At 50.6% G+C, this 16977-nt stretch overlaps 1 protein-coding gene across 1 annotated transcript in view; it reads right to left on the bottom strand.

Moving 5' to 3' along the window:
• Positions 1 to 5572: 5572 nt before the first annotated feature.
• Positions 5573 to 16977, bottom strand: part of PRAM1 (PML-RARA regulated adaptor molecule 1) — a 26005-nt gene continuing 14600 nt past the window's right edge. The window contains exons 6-10 of the mRNA XM_032782121.2: positions 15176 to 15275; positions 11144 to 11306; positions 9689 to 9722; positions 7580 to 7614; positions 5573 to 6690 (exon numbers count right to left, since the gene is read on the bottom strand). Of these exons, the coding sequence (XP_032638012.1) occupies positions 6656 to 6690; positions 7580 to 7614; positions 9689 to 9722; positions 11144 to 11306; positions 15176 to 15275 (367 nt within the window). The 3' untranslated portion in view covers positions 5573 to 6655. The remainder of the gene's footprint in view (positions 6691 to 7579; positions 7615 to 9688; positions 9723 to 11143; positions 11307 to 15175; positions 15276 to 16977) is intronic.

The following is a 16977-nucleotide window of genomic DNA, read 5'->3' as shown; positions in this document are numbered from 1 at the left end:
GGTTTTTCATGGCATTTCTGGAACTGACAGAGTGTCTGCTACTGGGAGGAACATCTGGGTGCATGAAGCAGAGTTGTCCAGCTTGGCTTCTAGGAGTCTGGGTTCTTGAACCGGGAGGCAGTTTTTTCTACAGAAGCTCAATGGAAAACAGATGGTACCCTTGGACCACAGGTTATGGGGTTGTGCTGGATTTGACAGGGTGTCCCCAAAAATCAAGGTAAAATATAGGGAGCTGCTAAGACTGAACTGTAGGACTTCTTGGTGTTCCCTTATCATCACATCCAAAGGTACAGTCTTCTGAGACGCTGGGCTGGGTGTCAGTGGGGACCCATCTACTGTTTCCACCATATCTGGGATGGTTTTGAGTTGTACTGGGAGGCACAGCTGCCAACTTTCACGCGGTAAATAAGCCCCTCAACTTTCACAATAAGCCAAAAATCAAGCTAATCCCATTTCAAAACAAGCCAGTCCCTAAGAGCCCCAACACTCTATGTGACTAGATCCCCCCCACCCCGGCCTGCAGTTTGGGACTGTGGTGGGTCTGCTGTGCCCCCCGACTCTCTCGCCCCATTGCCCCTGCTTGCCCCCCATTGCCGCTACTTGCCCCCCCCTTGCCCCTGCTTGCTGGGAGCTGATCAAAAAGAGAAGCAACAAGCTACAAGCCAAAACTAGCCAACAAGCAACTCACAAGCCAATTAAGCCAAAAAGAAGCCCAATTCCTGTGTTTATTTTGCTGGGTTTGGCACGTGTGCTGGGAGGCCGAGGACCCAGGATATGGAAAAATCCATGAAGTTATCCCCCATTCCTGAGTCAATCAAGGCACATTGCATGGGAAAGTCCTGCTTGTCCTGCAGGATCCACAGTTTCAGGAGGATTTGTAGAAGTGGGGATGAATGAGGGCAGAAGTTGTGTTAGCCCATTGGGTCCTTAAGTAGGAATATTTTGCCACCCACCTACACACACAACACATAATAAAAAGTGAATAGGGGGCTCCCCGGAGCTGCTCAAGGCTCTAAACAATTGCTGAGTCTGTTTATGCCAGCTCTGACTGAGGGCCTCCTAGTTGAACATAACCTTGAATCTATCAATGGTGGTGACCAGATCCGGGACCCCAGCTGAGCTTGAACCTGTGGTTTTCCTGTAACTGTGCTGGTGGAGATTGTAGCAGGGCACATTGATATGGCATGTCCTGCTTCTCCACAGTAGAAACAGATATTTCTATTTTCGGTGCTCTTGCTCCCCCAGAGATAGGTGGGGCTGCACCACGTCTATCTGCCTGGGCTTGATGCACCACCTTTGAGTCTGAGGGCTCAACCTTGGGCAAATGCGGAATAAAGACAGTGGCTTCCTGAGCTCCATTTTTCATTCATGAAGCATGGTGTCTATCCAGCTCCATAAAAGCCTTTAACCTGGCAGGAGGGCCTACCTGTGTCAGCTTGTCCTCTAATTCATTGCAGTGACTGATGGACAAGTGTTACATCATTCCAGGAAGTGTCTGTGGCCAAACGTCTAAACTGGGTGACATAGGAAGGGGCTGACCCCAGGGTTAGCTGGAGATCATATAAGGCAGTTTCCATTGCACGAGCTTTATGTGAGTTGTCAAAAATAGTAGTAAACCCTTGCAGGAAAGAATCCCAGGTGGTCGGTGGCACCCCAGTGTTCAGTAGTATCATGTAATTAGGACATGTTTTGTACAAAGTCTGCCTTGTGAGATATCATTCTAAAAGTTTTGATCTGCTAGACAGTAATATCTCATTGGATTGTATGTGTTATCATCATATGTGAAGTTATGAAGTTTGGCTACGTATGTGATACTGAAACCTGTTGTGAGGTTGAAAACACCCACAAGCAGCCTTTCAAGTACAACTGTAAAAAGGCCAAACAATGTTAATGGCTTATTGAGGAAAGGCACAGAAGCACAAAGATTTCCCCAGGAACTGTGTACAATAGACACCTCTCAGGGATAGCACTGCACAATGGGAACTGTTTGACCCAGTCACAGCAAAAGAGCTTTCCAGCAAGTGGGAAGAAAATATAAAAGGGGGGCAATGACAGCATGCTGGTACCTCACTCTCCCTATAACAACACACCTGGAAACATGTGAGGGGCGAGGACTGAACTGTGGGAAGTGATGGTCCCAGGCTAGAGGGATTTTAGCCTGTGTATGAAAACCTGGGAAAGCCAAGGTAGCTTGTGCCTTAAGAATTTGATAGCCTGTTTAGCACTCAAGGTGAGAATTTGCTAATTCATATCCTACCTATCTAGTGTGTTAAGCTCAGTTTGCGATTGTGTTTATTTACTAAGGTAATCTGCTTTGATCTGTTTGCTATCACTTATAATCACTTAAAATCTGTCTTTTGTAGAGTTAATAAACTTGTTTTTGTTTTATCTAAAACCAGCGTGTAGAAATTATAACTTGGAACAGAAAGCTGTTGCATATATAGGCACTGACTCTGTGGGTGCTCCAGCCTGGAGCATCCACAGGGAAAAAATGGTGGGTGCTGAGCACCCACCCTCAAGCCCCTATCAGCTCCACTCCACCCCTCAGCACCTCCTGCCCACCAGCAGGCCCTGACAATCAGCACATCCCCCTTCCCTCCCTGTGCCTCCCACCTGTCACAACCACCTGTTTTGCGGCATGTGAGAGGCTCTGAGAGGGAATGAGAGGCGTAAGGACTCAGCATGCTTGGGGAAGGGGCCAGAATGGGGCATAAAGATGAGGGGTTGGAGGGGGGAGGTGGAGCAGGGCGAGGTTGGGGCCTTGGGGGAAGGGGTGGTGTGGGGGCAGGGCCTGGGGCAGAGCCAGGAGTTGAGCACTCCCTGGCACATTGAAAAGTCGGTGCCTGTGGTTGCATCTTTCTCTCCACATTGAGGGAGGGGTCGACTTCTATGAGTGTACGCTGTACAGTTCCCTGTGTAGCACAAGACGGGGTTTTACACTCCAGAGGGGGATGCGAGCCATAGCCATTGGGAGGTGCCTTAGCTGAGCCTTTCCAGGCAGAGCTGATCTCAGCATGTGTGTGTGAAGCTGCAGCTGGGTGTGTGAATGCTGATGAAAGCAATCTTGGAGAGCTCAGCAACTTATCATAGCACCACAATGTGAGAGGGAGCCCAGGCTGCTGGGTCAGGCGGGCTCAGTGGTACCCCAGTTCCAAGTGGGACCCTGGGGGGAACCCATCACAATCAGCACTGGGTGGTCCTGCTCAAAAAGGGGAGAGGCCCTGTGACATTCTATACCTTGGGGGAGCATCCTGTAACCCCTATATTCCTTATTTTTATATAACTCTGATATTGCATATAAAGCAGGCCCTTTGAGGTATCAGGGGAAAGGTTATGATCTGTTGAAAGTCATTTTCCTATCTAAATATGTATCTCATTAATGCATATACAGTTATGAGAATGTGTCGTATGGTTGTCACTAAAATATGCTGTGGGTTTGGGAAGCGCCCAGATACTAGCTCTCCAGATACAATGACAAGGGTGGTAACCAACACCCAGGTGGGTGCTGAACAGACACCACCAGCCATTGTCCAGCAGAGGACCTACAATTCAATGACCCACTTACAGGAGCCACACCGGGATATTGCTTTACCTTGTGACAGCAGTGCCCACCAATCATGCCTGGACTTGTGGTCTCCAAGCACATGCACTAAGGGTATAAAACAGAATACAGGCCCCCCATGCTTGGCCTTTTCTCCTCCACCTACCTATGCTGCAAGGAACAAGAATACTCAGAAGACTGAAGATTCCAACAGACGAGACTGGCCCAAGTTTCATGGGTGAAACCTGTGTACTATGACCTGCAATATCCAGTGGGGTGAGATGTTACCCAGTCCGATAGAGTTGAGAGGTTAGACTGCATGATTATATTTTATTTTATTTTGGTAACTAACTGACTTTTTCCTATCACTTATAATCACTTAAAATCTATCTTTTGTAGCCAATAAATTTGTTTAACTGTTTATTTTTACTAGTGAGTTTGCCTAAAGAGTTTGGTAAGGGTGCTTGCTCAGGTTTACAAAGGTTGATGTATATCCATTTGATGAAGAGGTGAACCAATTAATAAATTTGCACTGCTTGTCTTGAGCAGTGCAAGGTGGTATATTCCTGAGGTACAGTGCTGCGAGCTGGGGACATTTGGCTCTGGTGCTTTTGTCTGTGTGATTCATGAGTGGCTCTGGAAGCATTCATGCAACCTAGCTGGGCGTGGGGCTCCACATGCTGTTGTGCTGAGAGATCACAGTGCCTGGAGGGGGTTTGCTGCTTGCCACTAGCAAAGCATTGTGAGAGACAGCCCAGGCTGGAGAGAGTTCGGGGGCACAGCGGTCCCACAGTCCCAGGCTGCATCCCAGGGATCCTGTCATGGGCCCATGCTAGAGCCTCCTCGGCAAGCAAGCATCGGGTCTGTGGTGTATTCCTGGGGCTGGAGCATAAATAGGAGTCTACACTGGGTAACAGATGTGCTGAAGGATGAAGCTGAAGCCCTGCATGGGGCGGGGAGCTGACAGCTGGAGGCCCATTGCGGGGGGCTGACAGCCTGAGCCTGCTGGCCATGTGGGGCTGACTGTCTGCGCCATGCCAGACCCAGGGACTGCCTGCCTGACCCCTGATGGCCTGGTGGCTGACAGCCAGAGCCCTGCCAGCCATGGGGGCTGACTGCCTGAGCCCCGCTGGCCTGGGGCCTGACAGTCAGAGGCCTGCCAGCCATGGGGGCTGACTGCCTGAGCCTGCTGGCCATGTGGGGCTAACTGTCTGTACCATGCCATACCCAGGGACTGCCTGCCTGAGCCCCGCTGACCTGGGAGCTGACAGCTGGAGCCCTGCCAGCCATGGGGGCTGACTGCCTAAGCCCCGCTGGCCTGGGGCCTGACAGCCAGAGCCCTGCCAGCCATGGGGGCTGAATGCCTGAGCCTGCTGGCCATGTGGGGCTGACTGTCTTCGTCATGCCAGACCCAGGGACTGCCTGCCTGAGCCCCGCTGGCCTGAGGTCTGACAGCCAGAGCCCTGCCAGCCATGGAGGCTGACTGCCTGAGCCCCGCTGGCCTGGGGCCTGCCAACCGGAGCCCTGCCAGCCATGGGGCCTGCCAGCCAGAGCCCTGCCAGCCATGGGGGCTGACTGCCTGAGCCCTGCTGGCCTGGGGGCTGACAGCCAGATCCCTGCCACGCGGGAGGAGGAGAGTTTGAAGCTGAAGCGGAAGTCACAGAGTCTGTTAAAGTTACGGAATCTGTGACCTGCCGTGCTTGGGGCGGCAAAATACCTAGAGCCGCCCCTATCTGTATCTGACATTCTCACAGGTTCCCTGGGGAAAGAATTCACAGAGATGCTCCACGTACAGCAGCGCAATGAACTGTAGGCCAGGCACCCAGAAGGCTCTCATGAGGGAGTGCAATGCCAGTGTGGACCCAGCAACTCAAGTTTTGCTTTGTAGCGTGTCTGTTCTCGCTTGCTGCTAACTCTGCAGTGAAGATGGACCCAGAACCAAAAGTCCATGTGTGAACTCCTGAGGCACCTTGACGTTTGAGAAAACAGTCACAAGAACTAGTGAACGAGAGCAATGATAGGAAAGGCAGCTTGGAAACAAACTGCATCTTTATTTGTCTTGCAGTGGTGCCTAGAGGTCCCAGCTGAAATCCAGTGAGCCCCATGGTGCTAGGCGCTGTACATATACATAGGAAGAGTCCCTGCCCCGAAGGGTTCACAATCTAACAAGACTGACAGAGGAGGAACCAGTATCCCCATTTCACAAATGGAAAACTAAGGCAGAGGACCGTACAAAGATTGTACAGGAAGTCTGTGGCAGAGCCAAGAACTGAAACCAAATCTCCCAAATCCCAGGCCAGTGCTTTAATCACAAGACCAACCTCTGTCTCTGTGTGGTCAGCTGCCAGGGGAGGACTCAGTTGGACTGTCACTAGCTCACTTGCAAAGAACAAGAAATTGGGCTTGTCCCTTTTTATTCCATTCTGAGCTATACAGGCCTAAATGGTTTTTGAAAACTCCACTTGTCTTTCCCCTCAGGCTATCACGACTATCCTGTTTGGTCATCCCTAATTTTGCTACATGCCACCTTAGCGGGTGGCAGAAATGGAGCAGGAGCCTTCTCAGATCTCAGTTCAAGGGGTGGGGCTTTGAATCATTGACAAAGATATCCTTCCTCCCAACTGTTGTGTTGTATTTACACCTGTGTAACTCAGTGTTACGGAACTCTCCGTCCCTTCTCAGTTGCTAAGGCTTCACATACTCAGAAGCAGAGATATCAGAATCTTGTCAGGAAAAATAAGACAGACGAGACCTGGATTTCTAAGCTAAACAACCAGCAAAATTTTAAAAAACCCCAAACTCTCAGGTCATCACCATTCTTTACACAGCTAAACACAAGAAACACAGCAGATTGTTTATTTGCAGCTCACTTGTAACCTGTTTCTCTGAGCACTATTGTGGTTCCTGTCCTACTTTTGAGTAATTTTGCTGAATGCAGGGCAAAATCCTTCCAGAGGCCCAACATCTTAAAATTAACCACCCTGCCATGTTACAAGGGACACGTTGCCTTTGGAGCACTAACTGTGGAGAAGGCAACTCCTAATTTGAAGAAGGAAACTTGCATTTAAAGTTTTTCATGTTTCTGTCCTCACAGCCCCTCCTCTGTTGGTGAGATCACTTGCTGGTGTTGGTGGAAGAATTAATTTCATCTGAGGAAGATAAGCAGAGAAAATATGTATTCATTAGAGAGCTAATAACTAAAGAGCTGCGGTACATTCATGTAGGTACACAGAGCTGTTCTCCCTGGCTCCCTCTCTGCATGTCTGCTAGGGAGCAGTCAGAGTTTGTGAACACACCAAACAACTGGCCAGGAAAAGGTGAAATGCCTCAGCCAGCCCAACCAGTAACATGCGCTCTCCTGTGGTTCTTTGTGGATTCAAGGGAGGTACGCAGAGGGGCTGAGCTGAAGAGACAGTGGGGGAAAGCTGGATGAGAAGGGAAACAAAGTAGGTCAAACCTTCTGGGAGCTCAGAAACCTCTGGGGAGGAGAGAGAGAGATGGGGTCTCTCGGGGAAGAGAGACTGGGGAGACGGAAACCCCAAAGAAAGGAGAAGGGGAGTGGGGTCCTGGAGAGGGCAAGGGTGAGCCTGCTGTCTGGCTCCTGGAAACTGGGTAATCTAATAGACTCAAATTCCTCTCTACTATGAATAAGCGAATAATACGCATATTTGGTGACCCAAGAGTGACCAGATGTCCTGATTTTATAGGGACAGTCCTGATTTTTGTGTCTTTTTCTTCCATAGACTCCTATTACCCCCCTCCCCCCATCCCGATTTTTCACATTTGCTGTCTGGTCACTGAGGTGACCCAGCATGGGCAGGTCTGGCAGAACCCTCCACAGAGCAGTCTCAGCACTGCAAGGGGTGAAATTGATGCCATTAGCCAGGATGGGAGGTGGGGAGGAGGTGTCATGTCCAGACTCGGATATCTCCAGTGAGCCAGGCTACCTGTCTCACTGCAGATTACCAGCACTTAGCCCTATAGTCACCTCTGAATCTGGGGTGGGGGAGGGGAAGCGGTGTTAGTTTGGATACCTACCACAAAAGGCAACATCATCGTAAATGTCAGTGTCCCTATGACAAAAAAGAACAATGTACTGTGAGATTTATGGCCTTTGAACAGCTGTTTTGCTTCTCTCATTTTAAACCTGCTGTCTCTTAATTCCTTTGGGGGACCCCTGGTTCTTCGTTGGCTGGTTCTTGTATTATGAAAAAGGTTAATTAAATTTCCTTATTCACTTTTTCCACACCTGTCACAATTTTACAGACCTCAATCATAAACCCCCCTTAGTCGTCTCTTTTCCAAGCGGAACAGTCCCAGTCTTTTAAAGCTCTCCTTGTACAGAAGCTGTTTCATACCCCTAATCATTTCTGTTGCCCTTTTCTGAACCTTTTCCAATTTCAATATATATTTTTTTGAGCTGGGGCGACCACATTTGCCATATTCAAGATGTGGGTAAACCATGGATTTATATAGAGGCAATATGATATTTTCTGTCTTATCTATCCCTTTCCTAATGATTCCCAACATTCTGTTCGCTTTTTCTGATGGCCACTGCCCATTGAGTGGATGTTTTCAGAGAACTCTCCACAATGACTCCAAGATCTCTTTCCTGAGTGGTAACAGCTAATTTAGACCCCATCTTTGTGTATGTACAGTTAGGATTATGCTTTCCATGTGCATTACTTCGCATTTATCAACAATGAATTTCATCTGCCATTTTGTTGCCCAGTGACCCCATTTTTGTGAGATCCCTTTGTAACTCTTCAGTCTGCTTTGGACTTAATTATCTTGAGTAGTTTTGTATCATTTGCAAATTTTGCCACCTCACTGTTTACCCCTTTTTCCAGATCATTTATGAATCTGTTGACTAGGACTGGGCCCAGTACAGACCCCTGGGAGACACCACTATTTACCTCTCTCCATTCTGAAAACTGACCATTTATCTCTACCCTTTGTTTCCTATCTTTTAACCAGTTGCTGATCCAGGAGAGAACCTTCCCTCTTATCCCATGACTGCTTACTTTGCTTAAGAGCCTTTGGTGAGGGACCTTGTCAAAGGCTTTCTGAAAATCTAACTACACTATATCCACTGGATCACCCTTCTCCACATGCTTGTTGACTCCCTCGAATTCTAGTAGATTGATGAGGCATGATTTCCCTTTACAAGAACCATGTTGACTCTTCCCCCAACAAATCATGTTCATCGATCTGATAATTCTGTTTTTTGCTATAGTTTCAACAAATTTGCCTAGTACTGAAGTTAGGCTTACTGGCCAGTAATTGCCAGGATCGCCTCTGGAGCCTTTTTTAAAAATCAGCGTTGCATTGTTTATCCTTCAGTCATCTGGTACAGAGGCTGATTTAAATGACAGGTTATATACCACAGTTAGTAGTTCTATAATTTCACATTTGAGTTCCTTCAGAACTCTTGGGTGATACCACCTGGTTTTGGTGACTTATTACTGTTTATCAATTTGTTCCAAAATCTCCTCTATTGACAGGTCAATCTGGGACAGTTCCTCAGATTTGCTATCTAGAAGGAATGGCTCAGGTTTGGGACTTTCTCTCAAATCCTGTGCAGTGAAGACTGATGCAAAGAATTCATTTCGCTTCTCTGCAACAGCCTTGTCTTCCCTGAATGCTCCTTTAGCACCTTGATTGTCCAGTGGCCCCACTGATTAGGTGGCAGACAATCCTGGTTCTGATGTTTTGCTGTTAGTTTTTGTGTCTTTTTGTAGTTAATCTTAAAATTCTTTTCTGTCTTGCCTGATTATACTTTTACACTTAACATACCAGAGTTTACGTTCCTTTCTATTTTCCTCACTTGGATTTGACTTCCAGTTTTTAAAGGATGCCTTTTTGCCTCTCACTGCCTGTTTTACCCAGCCATTTAGCCATGCTGGCATTTTTTGGTCCTGTTACTGGTTTGTTGTTTTTTATTATTTGGGGTTTACATTTAGTTTGAGTTTCTATTATGGTGTTTTTAAAACATTTCATGCAGCTTCCAGGCATTTCACTCTCCTGACTGTTCCTTTTAACATCCATTTAACTATCGTCCTTTGTCAGCTATTCTGGTTAATCTTTATAGCTTGAAAAAAAAATTCTAACCAAAAGAAAAGAAGAGGGAAAAGTATCTGTACTCACAGCTGCAGCAGTGCCACCCTGGGGACGTATCCATCTGGAACAGACAGGCGAAGGGACACATTTAATGGAAATGTAAATTCTCCCCCAGGCAGCGAAGGAATCAGGCCAGCAGACCTCTAGGGCCACAGTCCCAGCAGAATGTCCACTCTCAGAGTGGGCAGCCTAGTAGTGTAGGCCATGGATGCACAGAAATCAGTGCTGGGGCTGGAGACTGACATGGGCTGGTGTAAGTGCCAGGCCCTAGATCTGGGTGTGCAAGGGAGGAGAGTAGCAGTCCTGCCAGCCTGCACCAAAACCAGGACTGGCCTGGAGAAGCTAAGCTGGATCCTCTGGCAGTGGCCAAAGGGGGCAGCAAAGTGAGAGACACTTTGATCTAGGGAAGCCCCACTCAGCCTGCCCTGTTGGCTGGAATCTCCCTAGCGAAGTTTAGGAAGGGACGCCCTGCGCTGAAGGAGACGGGAAGAGTCTGCCTCAGCTGGGGGTAGCCACGAGACTGAGAAGAAGGTCCAGTGTGTGGCAGGGCCTTGGCATCTGGTGGCTCCAGGGCCCATTTCCTCAGAATGTGTATGAGTGGAAATAGGGCTATTGCGAGCCTTGTGGCCAGGGGCAATGAGAACTCCGATAGGCTGGAGTTTCGGAGACGCCCCCAGGATTCAAACCCACCTGAGCATCCCTTTCCCATCCTCCTCCAACCCACTCATCCCTTTCTCTTTTCCTTTCCCCAGGCTCCATCTCTCCATTCCCAGGATCTCCAGCCCACCAGCAGCTCCCCTCTTAAAGACACGTTGTGCACAGCACTGACGTTGGGCTCCAGCTCTTGGCTGTGCCGGGAATGAGATGAAAGATGCCCTCCCCTCACTCAGACAAACACACATCCCACCAGGAAGCCCTGGAGATCCTATGATGTGCAGGCTGCAGCTGACCCAGGAGACATGCCAGACTGTCTGCAGCCAAGGCTCCAGCTGGTTTTCAGCAAATGCTGGGGGTGTGCGGAAGGAAAAGCAGGATACTGAGCTGAGCTTTCTGGCCCCTAAACTTGGAAATGTTTGAGATCTAGGATAAAACTTGGATCTGTCTCCCCAGTGGCAGATTTCACAGTCTCGTGGCGTAGATTTTCCTTCAATTCAAAATGCAGGTATGAAGCCAGGTATTTTACTGCCAGGAGCTGCTAACAGAGCCATTAATAGCTCATCTCCATATCTGCCCAGCTGGCATGTATGCCACATCCACATACCCACCCCGCTCAGTGTGGGGCTGTCCCCCTCTAGTGGTGGTGGGTCACAGGGAGAGGTTGATGCACCTCCTACGGCCATGGCTAACAAAGCTGGGTGTGTTAGTTCAGGTGCTGGCAGTGCAGGCTTTTTAGAGCCCTACATCCCGGGTCTGATCCCCGGTACCAGCAACCCGCCTGAGAAGCATGGCATTACCCCGGTCACCGGACAGCCTCAGACTTACATTTCCACTGGTTGTTGCGGCAGAGTATTCTCTCAGGACTCGTTAACTGAATGACATCCAGAATCTCTCCTCGTCTGAGTGGCAGATTCTTCCCTCCCCCTTTCTTCTCAGCCACGTTGGGATCGACCATCATTCGGGTTAGAGCGTGGATTTCCCCTTCAAACTGTAACGTGAGCAGGAAGGAGACACGCAGTAAATGGCTCCATGGCTGACAATGGCTTGAGGTGCCTTGTCCGAAGTGAGTGCAGGCCAGACAGCTCTGTCATGGCAGCGTCATTCCTCGGGAGGTCACTCCCAGGAGGCCGGGTGGACTAGGAACTGTTTCCCCAGCCAGGGTGACCTAGTTTAACAAACAATCACTTTCCCTGTAGGTGTACAGAGTTGGGAGCACAGCGGCCCTGAAGGTGCCTCCATGCTTAGGCTAAGCTCCGTTTTACAGGTCCTTGTTTCTCACAACTGGCGCTAACCTTCATACCTGACAGCAGCGCACTCATCACTAGCATGTCACTCCCTGTACGCTCCGCAGGAACTGCCGACAGCCGCAGGGAGCAAGCAGGGATGACACTCATGGAGGTTGTGTCTGGGGTAGGCCAAGAGCAGCACTGAACAGGGACTGCGGCTGGGATTTGAGTCCCCCACAAGTCCAGCTCATTTGGTCAGAGTACCAGAATGGACTAGCAGACTTCACATCAGCCATCACCTCATCTGAGAACGGGAGGGAATCCGCGGAGCGGCTGATGGAGAAACAACTTGAGCCCTGCGGTTACTGATGCTCTCGAGCTACTGGGAAGCAGTGGGGAAAGTCCCTTCCTCTGGAGAATAGGTTGGCACTAAAGGTGCCGGGCTAAGCATCAGGAGTCCTGAGCTCTAATCCTCGCTCTACCACACTTGTTATCTCAGCCTTTCCGTGCCTGGTTCCCCATGGAGGAATGGCCCTAGAGCTGCTCAGAATGCTTTTCTTTTGAATTCATCGAACTCTAAACCTTTCACAGGAATGTGGTGATGTTGATGAAATTTCATTGGGAATGGAGGCAGGTTTCTGAGGGAAGCCGGCCTGGTTTCCTGTCAGCTCTTTTGCCTTCCCAGCCCCCTGACTGGCAGGCAGCTGTGGAGCTGAGACCCTGGAAGCCTCTGCTTGAGCTGGGATTCTTGGGGCTTCTAGGATGGGAGCCAGGAGCCAAGGAAATATTTCACAAAAGTTGGAACATAACCTTGTTTTGATTTTTCTTAAGCAGCGTTGAAAATCCCAGTCCATGGGAAACTGACATTTCAAGATGTGGAACAATTCCTTTTTTAATTTTGGAATTTTCCCTGGCAGGGAATTCTGGGCTCTGACCTCGCTACGGATAACACTGCCCTACCTTATTGGGTAAATTCCTGAACTCGAGGCCTGGTCTCTGTTAAGGGAATTTGCCCTTTTGCAACTACATTGATGTAGTCCCTGGTCCAAACCTCTAAGACAGACGTCCTGCACTGGTGCAAAGTGGGGTGTCATTTGGTAACTTGCTTAATACCTGTCTTTGTTCTGACCTCATGCATCCATACTAGGGTTTTGCACACAGCCCCACTCACCCCCTCCCATGTCCCCGCTTGCCCCCGTCATCTCCTCCCATGTCCCTGCTCACCTCTGTGATCCCCTCCCACATCCCTGCTTGCCCCCTTCACCCCCTCCCCACGACCCCGCTCGCCCCTGTCATCCTCTCCCACGTCCCCACTCACCCCGTCATCCCCTCCCATGTCCCTGCTCACCCCCTTCACCCCTCTCCACGTTCCCGCTCAAACCCGTCATCCCTTCTCCACATCCCCGTTCGCCCCCGTAGCCCCCTCCCACATCCCTGCTCACCCCCGTCATCCCCTCCCACATCCCTGCTCACCCCCGTCATCCCCTCCCACGTCCCTGCTTGCCCCCTTCACCCCTCCCCACATTCCTGCTCAAACCCGTCATCCCTTCCCCACATCCCCGCTCGCCCCTGTAGTCCCCTCCCACGTCCCTGCTCACCCCCGTCATCCCCTCCCATGTCCCTGCTCGCCCCCTTAACCCCCTCCCCACATTCCTGCTCAAACCCGTCATCCCTTCCCCACATCCCCGCTCGCCCCCGTAGTCCCCTCCCACGTCCCTGCTCACCCCCGTCATCCCCTCCCACATCCCCGCTCAAACCCGTTATCCCCTCCCCACAAACCCACTCACCCCCTTCGTCTCCTTCCATGTCTCCATTCACCCCCGTCGTCCCCTCCCACTTCCCCACTCACCCGTCATCCCCTCCTACGTCCCTGCTTGCCCCTGTCATCCCCTCAGATGTCTCCACTCACCGTGTCATCCCCTTGCCATGGCCCTACTCACCCCTGTCATCCCTTCCCATGTGCCTGCTAGCCCCCATCATCCCCTCCCCCATCCCCACTTGCCCCCGGTCATCCTCTCTCATGGTCCTTCTCCCCCCCGTTGTCCCCTCCCCACGTATCTGTGTGATGGAGTAGGGGCTGTCTGTGTGGGGGATGGGAGAGCAGGAGATGTCTTTAGGTGAGGGACAGGATCTTTAAGCCTGTAACCTGAGCCAGGTGGGGGGAGAGGGGGAACACCTTGGCTGAGGAAACGGAAAAAGGGATCGGCTGGCGGGAGGAGGGGCAGGTCAGTTTGGGTTTGGGGCTGTGTGGGCGGAATTCAGGGTATCCTAGCTAGGATCCAAGCACCCTGAAAGCCCAGAAGGACTCGATGGAGGGGTCCTGACTGTGCCTGCAAGCTCTGCTGTAACCTGCGTTCCTGTTGTCCAATAAACCTTCTGTTTTACTGGCTGGATAAAAGTCACTGTGGGGACCAGGAAGACGGGTGCAGGGCTGGACTCCCCCAGACTCCGTGACAATCTGCTCGACCCGTTGTCCCATCCCACCTCCCCACTCACCCATGTTCTTGCTCACCCCTATCATCCCCTCCCATGTCCCCTCTTGCCCCCTTCTCTCTTCAGCTCCCTTCCCCCAGCCTCCTCCCAGATCATGGCCCATTTCCCCCATATCCCCCCATTACCATGCTCTCTCCATAGCCCCGTACTCCTGCTCACAGCTCTGCTCCCCCTCGCACCCTGACACAGCCTCATTCCCCAGCAACTCCTCCCCCACGCCACGGCCCACTATCCCAGTCCGCTTTCGCACGTTGACCCCAGGAAGCAGACAGTGGATATGGGAGGAAGCAGCGTTGCATGGTGCGAGGGCATGTTGAAGACTGTAGCGTGGGAGAAGGCTGGGGGGCAAAGTACCTGTGGAGATGAAGAAGCTCTGCAGGGGATGCGGCGGAGGAATGGCTGCGCTGACAGGAAAAGCACCCAAATCAGCCATGGCTCTGATAGAGGGAAAAGATGGCCCAGTGGTTTGGGCGCTAGCTTAGGAGGTAGAAGGCTTTGCTGCAATTCCTGCTGGGGGCCCTTGGGCAAGTCTGCCTGTGTTCAGCTCCTCATCAGCAACCTGAGGCTAGCAGCACTGTGCGTGCGGGGAGGTTATGGGGATACACATGTTAAAGACTAGGAGGTGCTCATATAGCATCAGAGACTGGAAGGCTAGGACGGGCTCTCTAAGATCAGCCCTCAGCTCCTGCATAGCACTGGCCAGAGACCAACTGTGCTGTAGTGGAGCCGGATCACGCCAGAATGGCGGACAGCACTTTGGTTGCATGGAGGAGCCGGTTTGGTGTCAGAAGGGCATCCTCTGCAGAGCATGACCTCGCAAGGACGGGGAGGGGGGGGTCACGCTGGTGGGGGTGTTCTGGCAGATGGCTTCACCACTGGGAACTTGACCCACTTATTTCTTCCCTGAGACTATCACTTCTGCTTGAGATAGGGCAGATCTTGTAGTGGGGGACCTAAGACCGTAAAGTCTAAGCTAACAAAGAGTTTGGTCTGGGTTTCTGTTGAGCGTTGGTTTATAGAGGAGAGCTCTCTCTAGCTTTGTATGAAATCCCTTTCACAGAGGGCAGCAAGAGGGGAATGACTGACTGACTGCACCTCATGGGGGGACTGCTATGAAAAAGGGCCCATTGCTGCTCACCTTGAATTTCTTCCGAAATTCCTTGTCCGCCTGCTCTTCTTTCTTGCACTGTTTGAGATTCTTCACACGTTTCCCGCTTAGCTCTGAAATCTGGGATTTTCTGCACAGCCAGGAGAAGTCACGATGATCTTCCGGCATGTTCAGGAAACCCAGCGTTTTCCACCCCTGCCACCCATTAAATCATCCATGGCAATAACACCACGGTCCATTTCCACAGCCCACTACAGCCCAGGGTCTCCAGCCGTCCAGGGCTTTGGGGCTGCCTTCCAAACCAGCAAAGAAGTGAAACTCTTTGGGCCGGATTCTCCACTTGGTTCTGTGTCAGATTTACGCTACTGCGATGGAGCACAGAATCAGCGCCTTTGGGTTTAGGTTCGGCATACCTCACTCACCCCTGCCCCACCGTGTGTTCGGGTATTTACTCCGGCACAGAGCCAGAGTGAAACATCCCAGGCCTGTTTTGCACTCCCGTGCTCTGGTGTACATGACTGTGCAAGAGGCAGGGCTATAGTGAATTGAGCCCGTAGATGGCCTGGAGAATCATTCTGCACCAATCCCTGTTCTAAACTGAGATAAATTCCATGCAAAGCAAATCCTGGCTTTAATGCTGAGTGAAGGTAAAGAAACTACAAGTGGAAATTCCAAAGGTGAAAGCTCAATTCCTGTCTTTAACTCTGCTCATGTGGGGGCCTTTTGTTCAAAGTTGAGCTGCAAGTCAAATGTGGGGTTATAACCATCAGACTGTTTTCTAATATTAGAGCTGCCGGGCTATCACTTCCATCTGGATAATGAGGACTTGAAGAACCAATCCCCCACCAGAACCCTGAGGCCCAGACTGAGCCAGCAACCCCATAGGCTGTGAGCAGGGGATTGGACTAGACCTCCTGAGGTCTCTTCCAACCCTAATATTCTATGATTCTGTGGGGAAAGTGGGTCAGGATTTTTTCATCCAAATATTGGGAAATGCAGCTTTTTGGTCATTCAAAATTTTCAGTGGGAAAATTTCAATTTTGCTGAATTCTTAATTTTCCATCAGAAAAACAAAGTATTTCATTTCAGGTAGGGCCGAAACATTTGGGTTTGTTGAATTTAAATACAGCCAAACACACAGTTATACATAGGGTCCTACCAAATTCATGGCTGAGTTTACCAAGCAGAAGTCATGTTACTTCTATGCTGTTACCGTTATCAGCCAATAGGGCCAGCTCCAGCTTTTTTGCCGCCCCGGGAATGAGGATATGGAGGTGGATATTACTGCATCTGAGGTAGAGGCCAAACTTGAACAGCTTAATGGGACAAAATCGGAGGGCCCGGACAATCTACATCCAAGGATATTAAAGGAACTGGCGCGTGAAATTGCGAGCCCGTTAGCGAGAATTTTTAATCATATAGAAAGAAAGATGGAACAAAACGAATTAAAGGCACCTCAACTTTTCCTCATTTATGGAGGACAGTCTATAATAACGAATCCAGGAAGTCACGTCCGAAAGTCACACAAGCTGAAATTGTTCCACTTTACTGCACCTATAACCATATGTGAACCAATCCTGCTGTGTGTCTGTGTCAGATCTACAAAATCCTCTGTGATATGGACCCGCTCTTGGAGCGAGTCTTACCAGTGACCCAGGGCATCGGCAGAAGCAAGGGTGACCGTGTGTTCGATGGTGTCGTGGGGAGGAAAAGCCCAGGTCTGGTGCTGTCAGGAGGTGTGTAGTGGGGGGATGGTGGATGGGAAAGGGGTTGGGGTTAGGATGAGCCCAGGGCTTGGCGGCAGCGAGGGGGGTGCCGCGAGGAGCCAGGAG

Source organism: Chelonoidis abingdonii, chromosome 11, assembly GCF_003597395.2.
Source record: "Chelonoidis abingdonii isolate Lonesome George chromosome 11, CheloAbing_2.0, whole genome shotgun sequence".
NCBI lineage: Eukaryota > Metazoa > Chordata > Testudines > Testudinidae > Chelonoidis > Chelonoidis abingdonii.
This window is presented reverse-complemented; position numbering and strand designations above follow the sequence as displayed.